At 45.4% G+C, this 22,485-nt stretch overlaps 1 protein-coding gene and 1 long non-coding RNA gene across 4 annotated transcripts in view; one reads left to right on the top strand and one right to left on the bottom strand.

Moving 5' to 3' along the window:
- Positions 1–22,485, top strand: part of TM6SF1 (transmembrane 6 superfamily member 1) — a 622,619-nt gene that overhangs the window by 161,986 nt on the left and 438,148 nt on the right. For both annotated transcript variants that reach the window (XM_078684737.1, XM_078684736.1), the window contains exon 3: positions 5,212–5,309. In XM_078684737.1, coding sequence (XP_078540863.1) covers positions 5,212–5,309 — 98 coding nt within the window. The remainder of the gene's footprint in view (positions 1–5,211; positions 5,310–22,485) is intronic.
- The window catches only part of LOC144826417 (uncharacterized), a 905,759-nt gene that overhangs the window by 621,832 nt on the left and 261,442 nt on the right, over positions 1–22,485 (bottom strand). The window lies entirely within an intron of this gene.

Below are 22,485 nucleotides of genomic sequence, written 5' to 3'. Positions count from 1 at the left end.
TCCGCGAAGCTCACGAAATTGCCGAAAATTTGCAAATGAGCGGGTGGATTTTTTTATTTATTTATGGCCAGCTCCCTCAAGGGACCCCTGCACCCTTCAGCGCGATGGCATAGTAACACACACATGGTCACTGGAGACAATTCTTCTGGCACTTTACACAGCTGTAGTGTAGGGAAAGCACTATACATTTACCCAACGAGGTAGCACTTACTGGATTAGCCAGTAGAAAGTACTCCAGTAAGAGGTTATGCAAATCGCAAAAAAATCCGCGAACTCGTGGATTTTTTTGCGAATTCGCGGGCCGCAGATCCGCAAAATTCACCCATACTTATTACTGATCCAGTGCTGCTCTCAAACAACAATCCAAACCATCACAAAATATTTAGGAGCTATCACACTTTACTAGGCGATTGGGCCCATAGCACCGCGAGTCACTCATTCACACAAATCACACTGCTCCCAAGATCAGTGAGACTAGAAGGTGAGCTGCTGGACTGCGGAGTACCCTATTAATCTAACATTTTCAGGTCTATACATTATGTACATATGCATATATGGACGTCTCCATTTCCTTTATATTCATAAGAAATAAGCTTTTCCGATTATCTGGAATCGCACGATCTACTGCACCCCACTCAATCCGGTTTCCACACTAACCTAAGCACTGAAACAGCGCTTTTGGAAGTTTTAGAGGCTATTAAAGAGGTGCTGGACTCAGGTGGCAAAGCGATGCTAGTGATGCTCGATCTGTCGGCGGCCTTTGACACCGTCCCCCACGAGGGTCTCCTCGCCAGACTTTATGAGATCGGTCTGAGGGGGACGGTGCTCAGCTGGTTTCGATCTTTTCTGGCGGGCCGTCGACAAACGGTCTGGGCCTCCTCCAGTTCCGCCGAGATGCCGCCTTTGGGTGTCGGAGTCCCTCAGGGCTCTGTGCTGAGCCCGACTCTCTTTAACATCTTTATGACCCCTCTAGCGGCACTGGCGGAATCTTTCGGGGCCCAGATCGTTTCCTACGCCGATGACATCCAGCTCCTCTTCACGTGCAGGAAGGGTGCGGATTTTGATGGAGAGAGTATCCGGGGTTGCCTTGGGGCCGTTTTTAATTGGTTCCAACTTAACGGCCTCAAGTGCAACTCGGATAAATCAGAGGTACTCTTCTTCGGGTGCAGTTCGGACCCAGAGTGGCAGGAATGGTGGCCGGAGAACATGTTCCCACCTGCAGGTTCATCCCTGGTGGCCAAGAACCTGAGGATTAAGATCGATAATGACCTGACACTGCGATCCCAGATAATCGGTCTTACCGGCACCTGTTTCGGTTTGCTCCGGATGCTTCGCAAGTTTCTTCCCATACTATCGGAAGATCACAGGAAGATAACGGTGCAGGCTATAATCGGTTCGAGAATGGATTATTCTAACATTCTGTATCTCGGCCTGCCGGAGTATCTGCTACAACGACTGCAGGTGGTCCAGAATTCGGCAGCACGGGCCATTTTTGGATTGTCAGGCCGTGCTAGAACCTCGGGTCTCCTGCAGTCACTTCATTGGCTCCCCATCCGGAAGCGGATAATTTTTAAAGCCTTAACTTTGGCTCATAAAGCCCTTTATGCTTCAGGAGCAAAATACCTACAAAAAAGGGTAGTTTTTTACCACCCTACAAGACCCTTGAGGTCCGAATCTTTGTTCCTGGCCGCGGTTCCTCGTATTAAAAGGGCACGCATAGGAGGCCGATCTTTCAGACTGTTGGCTCCGCAGCTCTGGAACTCTTTGCCAGTGACTTTGCGCAGCACTCCTAATTTACTGATGTTCAGGAAGGGTCTTAAAACCTGGCTTTTTACCTCCTAGATATTAGTCTTTTTGGGATAGTTCCGATTTCTCTCCTCTTTTTTCTGCTTTTTCTTTCTGTTGTGTTGTGATACAGGTGTGCATTAAAGCGCCGGGACACTCTTTGAGTAGCCGTGCGCTATACAAGACAGATATAACATAACATAACATAACAAATAACATCAAGGCACCCCGCTGTTTTGGTCGGTGGACCAGCTAGTAGAAGTTAGTTGATGAAAATCAAGACCAGCTTATTTTACTATTTCTCATTTATATTTATTTCTCTTATTTCCTCTATTCTAAATTTAACATTTAATTCGTAAAATTTCTTATTAGAACATTTCTATAGATTTAATCAAGAAGAAAAATGAATTCAATAAATTTGACATTTAGTAGTAAAACAAATTTTAGAAATAAGAAATTTGAATAACATATTACCCGGTTTGTTGAAAGAAAAGACAGGAATAAACTACACAAGTTCCCAAAACTGACTCTCTATATTCCTCGATGTCTACCTCCCATCAGGACTCCACATTCAATTCTATACCCCATCAAAAGTTAAAGTCAGGAAAAATGTCCAAGTCTTTTGCACCCAAAAATCATTCAGTGCGACAGCATGTCGTGGTGCGAAAAATAATTTCAGGAACAACTTTTTTCTATCTTTCGTACTGGCTCTTTTATACCCTTTTTCACTAACTAACTAACTAAAATTTGAAACTTTAGGGTCCATACTCATTCCTCATTGGTCCATTAGAGGGGTGGTGAAGATCATCTCATCTCCTTATTGTCCACATTCTGCACTGTCATTTCCACGTTTCTCATGTAGTCAAAATGGTCCATTTTGATGCTTATCTTCCTGTCCTTGTATTGTTTATACATCATGTAGTTACTTCACTCAATTTTCCCAGGCTCACATACTCCAGCATCTCTTTGGCATCAGTCCACTTTTCCAGGCCCCACTGACCTAGACACTAGTAGCCAAGGCACAGGCCGTTCATACATCTCTCGAGCACAGTCGCTCATGCGTAAAGCCTTACTTTCTCGAAGTCTCGCATATCAGCCATTTTCTGGCTAGGCCGCACGGGCCTCAATGGGAACTAATATGAAAACAAACACAATAGACGTTCGATTTTAGAATTAAAACCCTTCTGTTTACCTCCCACCATTCTAAGTTTACCCTGTTAAGGTTACCTAGCAGAAAGCAACACAAATGCAATGTTTACTTACCAAATTTGCTCGTTTTGCCACGAAAACACTCATAATAAGCATAAATGCATAGCTCTATTTAACTAAAAACGTTATTGCACTATATTATCGACATATGTACATGATTAATACCTTAAAGTTGCAAAAATAAGCAAGTTGGTTTCCTACGTGTACTTTTTCGGTGTGTGCTTTTCTTTTTGTTGGTTAGTTATAACACGTCACACGATTAATACATGTTATGGTTTTGGGAATGTATGTCACAAGGGGTACACACAAATTTTTGTCATTCCCCTGCTCCATCATAACTAAAGTCTGTTATCACCCTTTATAGTTCTCCTTTTGGTAACCCTCAAAATCTTTGATTCACTACAATGCATTTCAATGGGGTACTATCATGTATATTGGTCCCAAGATGTCTGCCAGCAATTCCAGGATGAAGTGCTGACAGCCAATCAAATCTCACGATGACATGTGTGGTTAGGCTCCGCCCAGATATCAATATCTTTACTTTTTCATATTTCTCAGCAACTACTGAACGGATTTACAACATTTAACAAAAAGAGTTCTTTCTGAAGCAAGGGCTACCTTTTGGCCAAATTTGGTGTAATTCCGTTCAGCAGTTCAGGTTGTATGGAAATTAACATGGAGTAAACACATTTTGGGACTCCCCTTTGTTCCCTGCCCCCGCTTGCCGAATCACCCCAAAACTTTCAAGATAGGAGCGGATCGGAACATGCCCCATGAGTTTTGAAAATATTGCGAAGATTAGTCAATCAGCGCCAAAGTTATTGGGAATAGAATGTTGCGATTTTCCTATGGTACCTAGGTCCTAACTATAACTACCTACTGGCGACCGCCAGTAGGTAATATATATATAAATATATATATATAGTCACAAACGACTGCCACAAACGCAGTACACCTGCCTTTCAGTGTCGGTGCCCACAGTGGCTGCAGAAGCCACAAATATCCATCAGAATCCAATCCTAAATGAAAGGAAGTGGCACACCACTTCTGTTCACGAGTAATTTATTTAGTGCAAAAACAACGTGTTTCGGCCGAGGTGGCCATTGTCAAGTTTGCAAACCAAAACACAAGGAACCATTACGTACACATGAAATCATGATGTACATGGAAGAAATCCTAAAGTGCAAAGCCGTGCTGACAATTCTATTTATAAATATAGAATCGAGGAAAATATGTCTATATATAAAACTATTATCAATTGGGCGAAATATGTGCACAATCATTACAATGCGCTGCACTTTATCTCACCCTATACCTCTCTCAATATATCCTCTACCTCCACTCGCTCACTCATCCCAAACCCCATTCTACTACTACAATCCCCAAAAAAACACTTTCTAGACTCTTCCCCCCTCTACCCCTCCTTACATCATTGCATACCTCTTTTACTAATCAGATCTCCCAAACAAGCTTTGCTAAACCCTTCCTTCTGACTCTACGCACTCCACTTCCCCTTTACTCATCCCAAACCCCCTCCTACTGCTATGAACGCCATAAAAAAAGAACAAACAAAAGAAAATTCTAGACCCTTCCCTCTTCTATCTCTTTACTGTTCCTTTTCAAGCCAAATAACAGACTGACATGTCCACCACTCAAATTCACATTTCCCTTTTGTAATTCCCCACTAATCCTGTTTGGATTCTGGAGTAGTGTGCTACTTGCTGAAAAGCACTTTAGCAGGGGTAGCAAGTGCTATATAAATGCAAACCTTTTCTTCTTCTATCCCTCCACTATCCTTCTCAATCAGAATAACAGACTAACATGGCCACCACTCAAATTAATTTCATAATTCCATATACTAATTCACCACTAATCCTTTATGCGTTCCGGAGTAGCATGCTACTGGCCAAAAAAGCACGTTGACACCTCATCAGGGGTGGTAAGCACTATATAAATGCAATTACAATACAATACATAATTTATTTAACAGATAATAGCAGTTAAAACTCATTCTCTCAGCAAGTTTATGCCACTTTAGATGTCTGTAAATAGTACACTTAACTACAAGCGGCAGCAGGGCATCAGAGTTTTTGTTGTTGTTGTTGCCTTGCTTTTCGACATCGAATACATTTCAAAACTGTCAAATTCTGTGTATTGCTGCAATACTGTTATATTTCTACTTGTGATGTATTTATGTGTTTTTTTTCTTTCTACCAGTTTATGCAGTATTTTCATTCACTAGTATTGTGGACCTAATAATAGGCCTTGAACAGGATGGAATTATTGATGGATTCATGACCATTTACTTAAAAGAGGTAACTAATGCGCCTTAAAGCCGCTGTGTGAAATTATGAGTGCTTATGATGGACTGCGTACCAGATACCATAATGATTCACACTTGTTTTTAAACGTACCCTGTAAGGTGTTAGGCACAATTCCAGAGAATGTGTCATGATACTGTTGATATTGCGCAGCTTTGCCTGTTTAACCAGTTAAATATGGTATTTCAATTTCACCAATCTTTAGATCTATATTCATATTTTAATGTAACGGTTACAGTAAGATAAAAAGAAATCAGCTGCAATTTTCACTTTTTATCTATCTCCCACCCCCATCGTTCATAGAGAATGAAACATTTCCTTGCTATCGTAACAGAAAGTTTTAATTCTATTAAGGACTCGGAGGCGAGGATTATGCTAATCTTTCTTTACTTTATTTTGATAGCAGCCATTTTTAAAACAGATAACCAAACCACATTTCCCAAACAACCTCGGGAAATTGGTGATCAAAAGAAACAAAGAAAGGACAACATATCCCTAAGTCCAAGAACCAATCTCTTAAAATAAAACCTTTTAAAGGTTGAATCCGAGGACCAATCTGCTGCATTCATTATGTCCTCCAATCTGGCCCCTAGCGCGAACGCCTTTGAGGCCATCGCTCCCCGAGCTGAATGATCTCTGAACTGGCATGAAAACATCACATAAATTCAGACAAAACTTGAAGGGAAACCAGAAAATGACTCGTCTCATGACTGCGAGCAGCAAAGTAAGAGGATGGGCAACGTGCTGAAGAGAGGCTATACGGTGGACCCAGCGTTGTGATTGGTCCTCGGACTTAGGGATATGTTGTCCCTTCTTTGTTTGTTTTGATCACCAATTTCCTGAGGTTGTTTGGGGACAGTGGTTTGGTTATCTGTCTTAAAAATGGCTGCTATCAAAATAAAGTAAAGAAAGATAAGCATAATCCAAAGCCTCCGGTCCTGACATAGAATTTAATATGAATCATCGCCAATCTCCGATATCACCCATAAGCCCACGATGTCCTCTTACAAAGAGCATAATCCTAGGATTGGCATGCCCAACTAAATCTACTCGGCTCTCGCCAATGCCGCAACAACACAAGGTGTCAAGTGGGTTTGCAAGGGATGTGTTAGAAAGGGCTGCCTTTTGCTTCAGGCACCAGTATGTCCCCTACATGTCTGAAACTAAACTAAACCAGGTGTCTGAAAGCCTTGATACCTTTACTGCTGGGCTAGTCTGGCTAAACACTCTGGACACACACTCTGCAAAGTGGAAGGCAATTGGTATTATGTATAAGGATAATTTCTGTCGAATTAATGCACATGCATACAGCACTAGAAAAAACAATGAATGTAATTATCACTGACAGTGAACAGTGCCTGCAACTCAGAACTGCATAATACACGAACTACACCATTTGATTTGGTTTGTTACTCTGATCCCCTAATCATGTCAAAAGGATTGCACTTATATGGCAATATGTGAGTTTTTCACTCAATGTTTGACACTTTTATTATTCAATGATCCAGTTGTTGGAGTGATACATTAATGTAATTGGTTATTGTGCAGTTACATTTTTCTTCAAGGTATGTTTACTCAAAGCATGTCATATGGTTCACATGATGCATAGTTTTCTTCATATATTGATGATATTCCATCGTAATTTAATAATTGCACCTTCCATAGCACTGTATGATTGCAGGTTGGGCCAAATATATTTGTGTTTCACATTTCAAGCTGCCCAAAGCAATGGCTGGAAAGACAGAAGTAGATAGAAACGAACCAGAAAAAGGGAACATACTAGGACAGAGTAATTATCCCAATATTATTTGAACCCCAAGATAAAGATCATTCAAGTGCTGCATCTTACCCTCTCAATACCTATTCTAGGTTGTAATATGGGGATAAAATCGTCAGGTATGTTTCACCCATAGTCCTGTATTAGGGATCCCTTTGATTTTTCAGATTAGGGAATTATTTGTATCAGCATACTTACAAATTCTTTACTCTAGGTCAAGGCATTACAAATCTTGAATGGCTGCCTTTTAAGAAGAAAAATACACATGACATCAAACAAAAGGTATTGAACTACTTAGGCCAAGATTCAAGATTCAACAGATTTGGCCTTTATTGAAAGATTAAGCACGCGTGAATGAAATTCAGCATTTGCATGCACCCACTTACTACATGCAACATCCGTTTTCGAGCCAAACCCTACATAAAGTTCCTAGGTTTGACTTTCAAATGTGCATCAAGAGTACAGACTAACCTAATTTTACGATAATTACAACCCTTTAGACCTTTCGCAGAACACCTGGTACTTTTTGTAACTAATTGCTATAAAAGATGCCTGTATACTATTGCTCTCATACTCTTTTGAATGTTAAATATAAACACATTCTGTTAGCTCAATATTTGCCGCTGTAAATATTTCATTCGTAAAAGCCTTTTGGTGATCTTGTGTAAAATCACTTTCAGCGTAGAAACCCAAACGTGGTGGCCTGCAACGTTTTCACTTCTGTGGCCTCCCCACTGAATTACTACTGGAAGCAAGTTGCATGATTTGAACTTTATAACAATACACTCAAATACAGAAACCAATATACATCTAACAAGTACCCAAATTATAATTTTGTTCAATTCACAAACAAAAATATACACAAAAAAAAACGATATCTTAATTTTATGGGAAGATTGGTGCTTTTCAGTTCTAAAAGACGAAGCAATATACTGGACCCTAGCATATCAATTTGTCATTATACTCCAATGCATGCTCTCATTTTGTCAGCATATACCAGTTCTTCAATTGAGGTCACTAATCATCCGTACTAGATTTTGTTTGCTGTAGTTGTTCTGCTCCCTCTGATCAAGGTAAGGGTATCAACTTAATTTTTAGCCTACAATTTCGAATTCCTGCATAGTTGCAGAGCGTTTTAAAATTGTTAATTTTAGATTTTGCTTTTTATGTTATCGTTTTCGTAAATAATCAGACCTTCTGAGCGGACTGGCAAACCTTCCTTCGCGGTCCGCGGAACTTGCAGACATAGTACCTGTGTTTAAAAAAATAAATAAATATGTAAAGAGTGTCTGCAAACACCGCCGCAGCAGCGCGGACTCCGAGACACTCTGCTCTATGGGGGAGGGAGACAGGGACAGACAGACAGATAGAGGCAGAGACAGGGACAGGGACAGACAGAGGCAGAGACTGAGACAGGCGGAGAGGGAGACAGAGACAGAGAGAGAGAGAGAGAGAGAGAGAGAGAGAGAGAGAGAGAGGAAAGGAGTCCGAGGGAGAGGGAGGGAGACAGAGAGAGGGAGACGGAGAGAGAGGGAGACAGAGCGAGGGAGACAGAGGGAGACAGAGGGAAGCAGAGGGAGACAGAGGGAGGGAGTCAGGGGAGACAGAGGGAGGGAGACAGACAGTGGGATGGAGACAGTGGGATGGAGACAGTGGGAGGGAGACAGTGGGAGGGAGACAGAGGGAGGGAGGGAGACAGAGACCGACAGAGGGAGACAGAGACCAACAGAGGGAGACAGAGAGAGAGAGGGAGACAGAGAGAGAGAGGGAGACAGAGAGAGAGAGGGAGACAGAGAGAGAGGGAGACAGAGAGAGAGGGAGACAGAGAGAGGGAGACAGACAGAGGGAGACAGAAAGAGTGAGTGAGACAGAGGGAGGGAGACCGAGACAGAGAGAGGGAGACGGAGTGAGACAGTGAGAGGGAGAGAGATAGAGAGAGGAAGAGAGACAGAGAGGGAGGGAGAGGGAGAGAGAGAGGGAGACAGAGGCAGACAGAGACAGGGACAGACACAGACAGATTGAGGCAGAGATAGGGACAGGGGCAGACAGAGGCAGAGACAGAGACACTGAGAGGGAGACAGAGGGAGGGAGGGAGACAGGGAGAGACAGGCAGACAGATAGAGGCAGAGACAGGGACAGACAGAGGCAGAGACTGAGACAGACAGAGAGGCGGAGAGGGACAGAGAGAGAGAGAAGGAGGGAGAGAAAGGGAGTCCGAGGGAGGGAGAGGGAGGGAGACAGAGAGAGGGAGACAGAGAGAGAGGGAGACAGAGGGAGGCAGAGGGAGACAGAGAGAGGGAGTCAGGGAGGGAGAGGGAGACAGAAAGAGGCAGACAGAGAGAGAGGGAGACAGACAGTGAGGGAGACCGAGAGAGAGGGAGACAGAGAGAGAGGGAAACAGAGGGAGGGAGACAGAGGGAGAGAGAGGGTGACAGACAAAGGGAGACAGAGGGAGACAGAGGGAGAGAAAGAGAGGGAGACAGAGGGATGGAAACAGAGGGCCGGGGACATAGGGAGCCAGAGAGAGGGAGACAGAGGGCAACAGACAGAGGGAGGGGGACAAACAGAGGGAGCCAGGGAGGAGGGTGACAGAGGGACGGAGACAAAGTGAGAGAGACAGGTATAGGAAGACAGAGGGAGGTAGATAGAGGGAGACAGATGGAAACAGATAGAGGGAGAGAGAGGGAGTGATAGAGAGGGAGGGAGAGAGAGGGAGGGAGAGAGAGAGAGGGAGAGGGAGGGGAGGGACACAGAGGGAGAGAGAGGGAGACAGAGGGAGACAGAGGGAGAGGGAGACGGAGTGAGTGAGACAGGGAGAGAGAGGGAGACAGAGGGAGAGGGAGACAGAGTGAGTGAGACAGAGGGAGACAGGGAGAGAGGGAGAGAGAGAGAGGGAGAGAGAGAGAGAGATGGAGAGAGGGAGGGAGACTGAGAGAGAGAGAGAGAAACAGAGAGAGAGAGAGGGAGAGACAGAGAGAGAGAGAGAGAAAGATGTGAGTATGCCGAGTCTGGTGGCTCAGTGGACGAAGGCCTCCACTGCAGGTGCCTGTGTTCAACCTCATGGTCATAGTTTTTTTAGCTCTAGCCCCGCCCACCTCCCCCACTGACCCCACCCGGACCGGTGCAGCCCTCGGCCACAAACCACACTGTAAATGTGGCCCCGAAAGAAAGTTTGTGAGTACCAATGGTCTAACACAATCGCCTTCCTTTAGCAGCGACTTCTTGTCTTTTGACGTGCGACTAAATAATTGTGAACAGTTACTGTTGTGGATGTAGTTTTGATGTTGCTATTATAAGCTGCTTTTGCATTCTAAACAACTATAACTAATTATAATACATCCCCAGTGTACGTTGTAAACTGTGAAATATCTCCAAAAATTAGATTCTGAGGATCTGTTGAAACAGCCATTGTCGCAAATTTCACCTTCTATTGTGTAATAAAATGATGAATTTACTATTGTTTTAGTCCATCGTCCATATGTAGTTTTTGAGGGATTATTCCCTTGCTGAATATGGCCTCAAAGCCCTCAGTGACGCTAAGACCTGTCTTGTCTCCTAGCATGTCTGCTTCTAAGGCAGTCAACATGGACTGTGTGCCATTATTATATTTAGGAAGATCCTGAAGGCTTATCATGCCTGTCTGACATTGATAATGTGTTTGTGTTAACGCTAGTTGGCCATTTAAAAAAATGCTTTTTAGTGAGATAGGGGAGCGAATGCGCTTCTTCCCCCAGACAACCATTCCATCACCTGAGTTCTTTCAAAAGGCTTTTTTTCAACCTGGGCCTTTCTAAACAGAGCTTCTCCACTTCTAAAAGTTCCACTATCATTGCAATAAACCGTCCGTAGAATAATCAGCCATGTTTTCCATTTGTACAGCCAATGAAATTATACATTTTGTTTATGTAAGGTTATTTTATTAAAAGAAAATAAACGGTGACCAGAAACATATCATTTACATTGTGTTTGTGACAAGGCTTTTTGCTGATGGAGTTGCTACGAGGTTTTTATTTTGTGTATGTATAGTAGGACAAATGCTACACCTAATAGTTTGCTCAATAGAAACACCCTCTCAATCTCTTCTATAACTTTGTTTGGTTCGGAGGCTTGTGGTATTCAAAGATCATATATTTCTCTGTAATATATTAAATATCCTTTAATACTGTAACAATATTGCACTAAAGCTCTAAGACATAATTAATTGCACGCTGATTACTGAAGGTAGAGCTAGAGCCTTTATGTTGAAAACATGTACATGTTAGAATATGTATTTATTGTAGGTACCTACATGTTGAAACACAGGTTGGCTGTGCACAGCAGGTTATTACATTGCAGCATCTTTGGTGGAATACCAAACATCAAATATTTCAGAGCAACAGGCTGTATTCCATCTGTTCTCTCTTTAAGCAACATGTATAGTACGTACCTTAGAATCCGATTCAGCCAGCCTCTCCCAGAAGTAAGTAACAATGTAAAAATATGTGTGATTAGAGCATGTATGCCTACGAGGAATATATTAGATGAGAGATGTATTGTGTGCAGTACGTGCTCGATAAAAGCATGTGTTGGATGTATGTGTGTTTGTGGGAAGCATAATACATGAAGGGTGAAATGTTGTGCAGCACAAATGGAGAGTGTATGTGCTGGCAGTGAGTATGTATGCAAATAGGACACCCTGGTAAAATACAGAATTGCTACAGTACTGAGCAGTGTGTGCTGAATGTATATGTGCCTGTAGTGGCACAATGCATGGAGCTAACCGTACTGGAGAGTATGTGTGCTGTGAAGGTACACTGAATGCAAGTGTGCCTGCAATGGTACATTACAGGGAGGTCCCTGGATCCCATTTTGAGAAGCCCAGTCCTACCTGGTGAAGACATGAGGAGTAGAGGAACCTCCCTAGACAGACTGGTGTATTGCTGCATTCCTGTGACCTGGGTAGGACACATACTAGAGGAAGGGAGGAAGAGTCTCTCCCTTTACACATCAAAAGGGTGCTCTTTGATTTAGTGATAGATCACATGGAAGGGGCCTGGGCACATCTCAGGAAGGAGAGGGGGCTGAAAGGCAATTCAAACGAGTAGGCCTGGGATCTCCGGATTATTCTTTTGATGCACGATTCACTGTGGCTGATTATCAGGTGTGAACTCTAGTTACTCCCATGAGCTATGTTGTGGATCTATCACCTTGAGTTCTTTCCTGCTGTGACAGGCAATCTTTCAAGAGGGAAGATGAAAAGGAAAAAGGTACACTTCCTAAGAAGCAGAACCCCAACATAAAATGTCAAAGTCTCAGACCCTAAATCCCATTTGGTGTCTGGAAAAGGACTATAAGAAGGAGAGGTTCAGATCCCAAAATGTGTTATCTGCCAAGCTACCAGACTGGCTGTGTGAGAAAGGTAAGATCTGCACGATGTCTGTCTGTGACCAGGACTGGGTGCCATGGTCTGCTAGTCTCTCTGTTGGGCGAGTCAACACCTCTCAGGGAAACAAAGATCACCTGTCCTGGAGCCTGGAGCACCAGCGCATGCCTGTTTTCCAAGACCAGGGTGCCTTGTGAGGAAGAGGAGAGGGTTGGAGGGAGCAAAGTCCTGTGGGGAGTCCTACCATCAGAACTCCATATGTGTGGTGTGAGGATTCGGCTGTGCACCCAATGGGTTGTTTAGTGTGTGCAGGATAGTATTCCGCGACCCCTGTATGCCAGAAGAGGGTCTTCGTGAACTGAGCCATTCATTGAGTGCTGCGCGGGGAGGACCAGGCCCATACTGCCTCGTTGCGGTGTGACCCCATTTGCCAAAGGGAATCACCGTTGAAATATTTGTACAACCAGCGTGCCAGGACTCGTGAATGCCTTAGTGGCAAACCTGAATGTCAAGAGGTACCGCAGTGGTGTGGATAACTGCTCTGAGGGAGTCTTTGTTGTGTACGGAGGCACCGCAGCAACCCCGTATGCCAGGAGGGGCTGCTGTTACTAATTGCCAAAGGTTTTGGGCAGTTTCTCAGGACTAGAATGAGGCTGTGACCAACGGGTTGAGCCCACACCACGAGATCTGCCCTGACCAACTACTGAGGACCAGGAGGACACCGAGCAGTTGGGAGGTGAAGGAATTCAATTCCTCCTCAGTTGGGGAGAAATTGACGTATCGCGTATAGATGGAAACTGCTCTGATCGTGGAATAGAGCTGGCACTACTGCCCAGAAGAAGGAGCCTATGCCTGCTGGGTGCCACTGCATGTACTGTAATGCATCCAACATCTTCGAGCAGGATCAGAACTCCCGAGAGCCCATGCTTGAAGCACCCGCTGTAACTCTGAACGCTTCCCTGCACCATGAGCGGGTAAGAATTGAACTAGGCATGTGGGGCCCCGTGGAATTCGCTACTTAAGGTGCCTCGCAACATAGTCACTTTTGACTAATCCCTAAGAGTCAAAGGGGGAACTGTATGGCCTACTAGTGAGTATTCCCGAGATGCGGCCACCAGTGAATGTGGAATGACCCAGACCACACTACACTGAAGAGGGTTGGACAGGGATTTGCCTGACAAACACTAGATCCCCGACCTCAAGAGGATTGTTTTATTACTATGTGTAGAGTTAGAAATAAAATACTTCTATTTCTTATAAAAGTGGGTATTTGACTGGATAGTGATTTATTGACAGTACTGTGTGCAGTCTGAGTTAGAAGTTGTGTTCACCCACCTTTATCTACAGTTCCTACCCCCAAAGGAGCCTTTATCCACTGAGAGTCAAGTGCAGAAGGGGTACTTGGCCCCAGTTGCTCTGGATCCATAGTACGTTGGGCCCTGGTAAATCATGGGTAAACACCTCAATGACCATGGTTGGGCCCACTAGTCCCTGCCTGTCCAATGGCTTCTAAAACCAGTAGTTGAGTACTCTCTTCGTAACAGTTGTTCTATCATGTTTGAGTACTGGGAGTGAGCATTAAATACATCAGGAAATCCTTATATCTACCTGGCACACCAAAGTGATATAATTGTCTAAATCTCTTCTTGAGCTATACACACCATACACAGCAAGGCTGGTTTAGAGGGTGAAAGGTCTTCTGGAGTTCTTGGGTCAGTTCTGGGTCACTAGGCTTAATGTTGTCATCTCAGCTCTGGGTTTGTGGTTGATGTGACTAATGTCCTGGGCCCTGGACATTAAAAGTGACAGCACTTCCAGTGATGGGACTTGTAGGGTGAGGAATTTGTAACTTTTAAGGTTTCTGGAAGGTTTCCTGGCTTTTTACTGCCCCTGTGGCTTACAAAAGCACAGCTGCAAAGGTACTGTTGCATTTTAACCTTGCATATTAAATTTACATCTAAAACGTGGACTAACACCCCAGAGGATTAAGAGCCTGATTCAGAGATTTACAGACCGGTACTCTGTCATAAATGTGATGGATATCCGATCCATCTAGTTAAAAGTGCATAATATCCTAATTGTTAGAAATCGGGTCTCTAGTTGGCAGAGGCTTGCACTAGGCTGGGGTGTAAAACTCCGCTCCACTAACTGAGCTTTTGGAATTCGGGAACGTTGCGTTAATCGGAGAACACGGAGTTCCACAATAAATTCCGCTTTCTGCCTCGTGGTGGAATTTATTTTCCGTTGCTATGCTTGAGTCTTGTTTTTGCGCGCACTGGTGAGTGTGTTGTGATTTGCCGGGCGCTCACGAGCTGGTTGTTGTTTGACCAAGTGGCCAGTGGCCATTTTGTGTAGCAAGCCAGTGTGCTTTTTGCCCTAGGCCTGCATGCCTTCTTTGTTGTGGCCAAGCCTCCTTGCTTAGTGTTGTTATTTGACCAAGCAGAGTGCTTGTACTGTAGGTCTGCAAGTGTTCTTTATTGTGGCCAGGCCTTCTTGCTGGTTATTGTTGTTTGACCATGTGGCCAGTGGCCATTTTGTGTAGCCCGCCAGTGTGCTTTTGCCATGGCCCTCCATGTGTTCTTTGCTGTGGCCATGCCTCCTTGCTGGATGTTGTTGTTTGACCACGTGGCCAGTGGCCAGTTTTTGTAGCCAGCCAGTGTGTTTTTTGCCATAGGCCTGCATGCATTCTTTGTTGGTTGACTATGTGGACAGTGGTCTATTTGTGCAGCCCGCCCTTATTTCCAGTTTCTAAAGCCATTTTCGATGCGCATCGATAGAATAGGCCTAAGCCTTTTTGTTTGTGTTCATTTTTTTATTTTTAACTGATATCAGTTTAATAATCTGCTTGAGGTGTAGTTGCTCATAGTAAATACATTGCATTTTATGATTATGAACAGTGTTTTATATTATATCCTTTTTTGTATTTTTCACCCTCACCTCTTTGCCTCCGAAGTCCCAATGGGTGTCTCATAGTTTCCTAGTTCATCTGTAAGTATTATTCTTAGTTTTTTTTAATTTCTTTTGTCTATTGTTTTTTCCTTTTCTTCAGAAGTTATTTTCTTTACAATTTTGTTTTTCATTTTTCATTTTTTATGTATTTAAAGTTTTTTGTTGAAAATTATGTAAACATTAAAAATGTTTTTTTTTTTTTAAACATTTTCCCACCATCCATACCCCCCCGGCCCGTCTGCCAAAGGCGCACAACAGCATTCATTTTCCAAGGATTATTTCATTTCCACCTCCATCTCCTTGAGTGCCATATGTTTCTTCCTAGATAATGCACATAAAGCAAACAGTTACATCTAAATGTTGTTGTTAATTATCCTTCCTGATTGTAAATTAATAAATTAAATGATCTGTTACGTTGGTGTGGTTTGATTTGGAATGGATACACTGTATTGTTAATTATTTATTTAAACTCTAAGTAACCATGCTAAATTATATTGTCTTTGTCTGTACTAATTCATACTGCGACAATGCAACGTTTCACAAATATTTTTTTGCTTGTTTGCTTTTAGATGCACAAGAGAAGCGACATTACCCACAGTACTGTCTGACAGAAGGCCTGTACACGTGAAGCATGACCGCACAACAACTTGTGACGTCTGCCCTCCATTCTCTTCAGTCTGTGAAGCTAAGTGCCACTTCCATCTGACAGCTTCAAGATGGCCCTAAAGATAGGTGCTGCCAAGAAAATGGCCAGTGATAAGAAGCAGCTTCCCACCACTGGCATGTGTGCCCAAACCTTTTACGGGCAACATCGTGTGCCAGCCACACCGGCCTCTGGGGAGCAAACTTGGAGCAGCACTCCTGTATCAATGGCCCCACTCCAACCTAGGCCCAAGCCCATGTCTGGCATAGAGGCAGCCGCTACTATCACGACAACGCCGACGAGCAGTGATGTTGAATTAGATTTGTCTCTTTTGCATTTCAGGGTCCTGTGTTTGACACACTGCATCAACAACTTACCCATCCCATGCCAATGGTGGAGTACCCAATCAATTCTGGAAACTCAGCTAAGTGGACAACAACAGCTGCAATAGTAGATCTTCCCAAAGTGGGAGTAGAACTGGACGCTGAGCTTCCTGCTGAGCAATTGAACCCCCTCAGTCAGAAGTTCCATTGGCTTCCAGATTTCCATCAAGAAAAAGGAGGTGTACTCCATCATCTTCTCCAAGTCTTCCTTATGGTGATCTGGACTTGGATTGGAACCTGCCTCAGTCCGAGACACGCCAGGAGAAGCAAGGGAAAAGAACAGTTCCTGAAAGCCTTAGAGATATGGATGAAGAAGAGGAAAATGACAAGCCAGTCATTACCATGTATGCTACCACAGCTCCAGATGAGGCTGACATTACCCCTACTCAACCTGCTCCGGGGAAGTCACACAGATACCACCTCCTGCTCTGATATTTGCAAGGCCAATGCAATCTACATCCACAACTATCTCAACAGAAGTATGTGCTGCAGAGAGGCTATCATCTACATGCCCACGTACCTCCCATTCTTCGGTCATTAGCAGTGGTACCAGTGGCCCAATGAGAAAGTTGACCTCCTCAGTTTTGGACATCTTTACTTCTTTACGGTTAGCCAGCAGGAGGATACAATTGCCATATGCTCCATCTGCCATGCACGTTTTCGACGAATGCAAGTGTTCGAATTCGACGAGGTAAGCCTCGTACACACTGTGGTACTGGAGGCCAAACAACCCATATGAAAAACTTCAAGCAATCCGCTGGGAGGCACACCATAAAGCAATTACTGCTGGTGGTGTTGGTGAAGGTGATGACAGCAGGTAATCTGTTCCGATCACGGAGGAAGGTGAAGATGATGAGGAAGAAGAGGGTGACATCTTTACACACAGTGGTCCTGTCCTTAGCAGTGCAGTAGTATTGTCCATTGCCCACATCAGTAACGCCAAAAAAGCACACAAGTCAGATGGAGGCACCACATCAACAGCATACAGTTACTGTCCTGAGACGCACATTGAGTCTACCACTTACTTCCATGTTTAAGCAAAAAGGGCAGTATTAACGCTACCTCCCAACAACATGTTTGTATAACGGGAAGCTGGCTAAAATGTTAGTGTTGGACCACCTCCCTTTTATTTTTATGGAAGGAGTAGGTCTTCTAGAATTTGTGGCAGCCATCAGCCCTTAATGGAAGTTTTCCAGCCGGACCTATTTTGCCAGAGTTGCTTTTCTATTGCTCCTTTGCAATTTGCTGGAGTTGGTTGGACAAGCTTTGCAGCAGAGTGTGGTTCATACTATCCACTTGACAACAGACATGTGGACTAGTTGTCAAGCTACTGATTACATGTGTATCGCTGCACACTGGATCTCTTTTGTGGGGATTAGAGAAATTATATATTCAGGTTTAGATGCTGATGAAATTTGTATGCTGCTCGGAAGCATGCAACAGTAGCAATGTTCGCCATGGAAAATCCCACACAGTTGCAAACATCTTGGAAGACTTTAACAGCAAGGTCTTTGAATGGCTCCGACCCAAAGAACCTCAACATTGGATTTGTTGTCACGGACAATGGCAGTAATATGGTTACGGCCATTAAAGATAGTGGCTATTTCAGGGTCATGTGTTTGGCACACTGCATCAACATCATTGTCTCAAAAAAGAAGACAGAGTCAGCAATTTACTGTCCACCTGCAGAAGAATCTGCACTCATTTCAGCCATTCTTTTACAGCCGGAAGCAGTTGAGGATTATTCAGTGTGATATAGCTTGACAGTTATAGCTCTCATACAGGAGGTGCCAACACATTAGAGCTCTACCTATTACATGTTGCAATGTCTGTTTGAGCAGTACAGACCGATCAATGATTGTCATGCAAAGAGGGGTTGCAACTGGTAAAGGCATGATTGTTGAGATGGACAAATGCGGCCTAGTCAAATGCCTGACAGAGATTCTCCTTCGTTTTGAGGTTTTCACACAGTAAGTCCGCAAGGAGGACACTACGATAGGCCAAGCTATCCCCTTATTGCATCTGCTACAGTACCAGCTAAAGAGGGTTATAAAGCGCACAGCTGCTCCAGTGACAGGTCGTCCCAGCGCTAATTAAGCAAGGGCTGAGAACACTCAAAGAAGAAGAGAGCCTAAGCTGGAAAGACCCAAGTCTTTAAAGCCTTTCGAAAAGCCAGATGGTTCTGGAGTCCTCTAATGGGAGTTGGAAGAGAGTTCCAGAGGCGTGCCGGCTGAACTTTAAAGGAGCGACCGCCCGCTCTGGCTCTGTGAAAACGGGGAGTACAGACCAAGCCCGCATTGGCCGATTGCAAAAGGCGGTTCGGTACATATTGAGCCAGCAGATCCGCCAAAATCTGCTGTCCTTGACCAGTCAATATTTTATGGGCAACACAGAAAGACTTAAACTGAATTATTTTGGCTATGGGTAACCTATGCAACTTAGGCAGAAGGTGCATGACTGAACATGATTTAGGCAGAGCTAACCGGGCGCGAGCTGCTGCATTCTGGATTTTCTGAAGGCGAACAATACAAGACTTATTGGCGCCTAAATATAGGGAATTCCCATAGTCCAGCCTTGACAAAATTGTAGCCTGAAGAATGGTTTGGTGGACGTTCGGTGCAAAATACCCAAGTAGGGGCCTTAACCCTCTTAGGAGACCAAAACAAGATCCCGCCAGGGCCTTGGATTGCGCATCAAATGAAAGTTCCCTGTCAATCCAGAAGCCCAGATTTTTTACTGCCTTCTTTATTTATTTTATTATTTATTTTAAGGTTTTATAGAGCGCGTAGTAACCCTAGAGCATCCCAGCGCTAGAACCAGAACTCAGGAGAGGTCAGAATCGAAGGGGGGGGATTTAAGGAAAGAGAAAGGTTTTCAAGGCCTTCCTGAATTGGAGAAGATTAGGTTCAGTTCTCAGTCTCCGAGGAAGGTTGTTCCAGTGTTTGGCCGTGTGGACCGAGAAGCGGCGTCCTCCGGACCGGGCCTTTTTGACTCTGGGAACAGTGATGAAGTTCTCTCCGCCTGAGCGGAGGACCCTACTCGCATTGTAAGGGATGATGAAATCCTTGAGGATGGGTGAGCCTTTGTCATGGAGGGTCTTATGGGCCAGACAGAGGGCCTTGAAAGCCACCCTTTCTCTGACTGGGAGCCAATGCAGGAGCTTCAAGGCTGGCTTTGCCGAGGATCTGGCGGGGGTGTCGGTAAGTAGGCGGGCCGCGGCGTTTTGGACTTTCTGCAGGGTATTGAGGGTGGCTTCGGGGGCACCCAGGTAGATTGCGTTGCAGTAGTCCAGCCTCGCCATAATGAGGCCCTGAATCAGGAGTTTCTTGGAGGTAGCGGGGAGCAGGGGGAAGACCTTTCTGCAGGCCCTAAGGAGTCCAAAGCAGATTCCTGCCGTTTTTTTGGCCTGTGATCTGAAGCTCAGGTCCTTTTCGAGCCATACGCCCAGGCTCTTGACCTCCTCCTTTGGTGTAGGGGGGTCACCTAGACAGACGGGCCAGATGTCAGGCGGCAGGGAGGGCTCTTTATGTCCGAGCAGCAGGATCTCGGTCTTGGACCCGTTCAGTTTCAGTGCCGAGGAGTTCATCCAGTTATGAATTTCCGAGAGACAGCTGTGAAGGTCGGGTGGGGATTGGTGCGGGTGTGAGAGGGTTACCACCAGCTGGGTGTCGTCGGCGTAGTTGATAATCGAGACGCCGAACGGGTTGACCAGTTTCTCCAGCGGGGACATATACACGTTAAATAACGTAGGGCTAAGGGATGAGCCCTGCGGTACTCCACAACGGAGGGGGATTGCGGGGGAGTGGCTGTCATTCTCCCAGACTTGGAAGGAGCGTCCGTCTAGGAAAGATTTTAGCCACTTCAAGGCCGTGCCCCTTACTCCGATGTCTCCCAGTCGTTGGATTAGGGTGTGGTGGCTCACAGTGTCGAAGGCCGCACTGAGGTCCAGGAGGATCACTGCCACTGATCCTCCCGTGTCCAGAATGCTTCTGGCCTTCTCCACTGCTGCCAGGAGGGCTGTGTCAGTGCCCTGTCCTGGACGAAACCCTGTCTGGGAGGTCCCGAGTAGGTTGTTGCTCTCAAGGAATAGTGATAGTTTTTTATTCACTAGCTTCTCCGTGATCTTGCTATTTCCTGGGAGGAGGGAGATAGGTCTGTAGTTGGCCAGGTCCAGGGGGTCTAGAGAGGGTTTCTTTAACAGGCCTTTGACCACTGCCGCCTTCCAGCTAGGAGGGACTAGACCCTGCGAGAGGGAGGAATTAATGAGGGACGTGAGGGGGGGGGAGGATGGTGCTAGACACTTTTTTCAGAAAACGGAGGGGGCGGGATCGCGAGGAGAGCCACTTTTAATTGTAGCCAATGTTGCTGCTACCTCTTCCGTAGACACTGGGCCAAAGGTGTCCAGAAAGGGTAGGTTGCCATCAGGGGAGTGAGGGCAGTAAATGGGAGATTTAGAAGGATCCCCGCCCAGGTTGTCAGCCGTGATTGGGGGTAGGTCCGCGAGAATTTTTTGGATTTTCTCGTCGAAGAAGGTGGAAAGTTTAATGCATTTGCTTTCCGCTGCTTTGGGGTCCAGAGGTTTTACTGGGGGGTCTGGGGCCTGGAGGAGTTCCTTAAGGACGGCAAAGGTTTCATGTGCCGAGCAGGAGGCGTTTTTAATTCTATCTTCGTAGAAGGCGCTTTTAGTATTGAGGAGTTCCGTTTTATAGGATTTTAAAGAGGCCCGAAATATATCTTTTTTGTCTGCCTTTTTATCTTTCCTCCAAAAGCGTTCGTTCCTCTTACATTCCTTCCGTAGTAAGTTTAATTCGGGGGTGTACCAGGGGGAAGGGGTGACTCTCTTGGTACGTTTGAGGGTGCTGGATTTCGGGAGGATGTCGTCCAGAGATTGGGAGATCCATGTGTTAAATTTGGTGTCAGCAGTGATGGCGTCTTGAGAGGGGGGAGGGGTATCTTCACTTAGTTTAGCTGCCCATTCCTCTGGGACCAGTTTATGCCAGCGTCTAATAAGGGTTCTGAATTTAGGAGGTTGAGGTGGAGGGATGTTAATGTGCCATTCGAAGGGGACCAGGAAGTGGTCGGTCCAAGGGAGGGGGACGTGGGGGCGAGTGCTCAGATCTTGGATGTTAGTGAATATGGGATCGAGTAGCTGTCCTTTGTCGTGAGTCGCCTGTGCGTTTTTTAGGCCGAGGCCCATAGAGGAAAGATCTTGTAGGAGTTCTACAGCCTGTTTGTCGACCGGGTCCAGGAAGTGGATATTGAGGTCCCCCAGTAGGAGATAGTTGGAGGAAGTCGTGCAATCCATGGTGATGTGGTCAGTGAGTTTGCTAGGAAAATCGGTGAGTTGGCCAGGGGGGCGATATACAAGCATTCCCGACAGGGATGTTACTGGGGAGATTTGGATGGAGAAGTGGCAGCTTTCACAACCTTTGATGTTACCATCCGAGATTCTACAGGAGAACACGTCCTTAGATATTATGGCTAGGCCGCCTCCTCTACCAACTAGTCTATTCAATGAGCAGATTTGATAGCCCGGAGGGAGTGCTAGGACTATATCAGGGCCATTGTTGTGAGTAAGCCATGTTTCAGTGAGAAACAGAATGTCCATAGCGTGGTTTAGAATCAAGAGGTTAATTTCATGCGCATGTTTAGCGAGCGATCTGCAGTTGAGGAGGCCTAGTTGTAGTCCGCCTGGTGCTGAGTCTGTGCCAGGAGGGTTGCAGAAACTGCAGCCGGTAAAAGGATTGTCGCCCAAATAGGTGTAATTGCAGAGGGGGTGTTTTTGTGTGTTCAGGGCCAGGAGCCTGTCCCGGGTGTAGTTCGGGCATTTCGTGACAGAAATGGGCAGAGTAACTGGGCCCGGGTCCGGCTGGGCCCGGACGGGCCCAGACGGGCTTGCCTTTGGCGCGCCTTCGGCGCGCTGACGGCGCGCCCGCTGCGCCCGTCCGCTGCGCGTCCGAATGCGGCACATGATTTTATACCGACGGGGGGGGCGTGGCCAAAAGTATTGGGCATGGCCTGTAATCAGGCTCACTCGCTAATGGCGGTGAAGGAGA

This window comes from Lissotriton helveticus, chromosome 3_2 (assembly GCF_964261635.1).
Source record: "Lissotriton helveticus chromosome 3_2, aLisHel1.1, whole genome shotgun sequence".
Lineage (NCBI taxonomy): Eukaryota > Metazoa > Chordata > Amphibia > Caudata > Salamandridae > Lissotriton > Lissotriton helveticus.
Note: the sequence above shows the minus strand (reverse complement) of the source record. Positions and strands in the feature narration are given on the sequence as shown.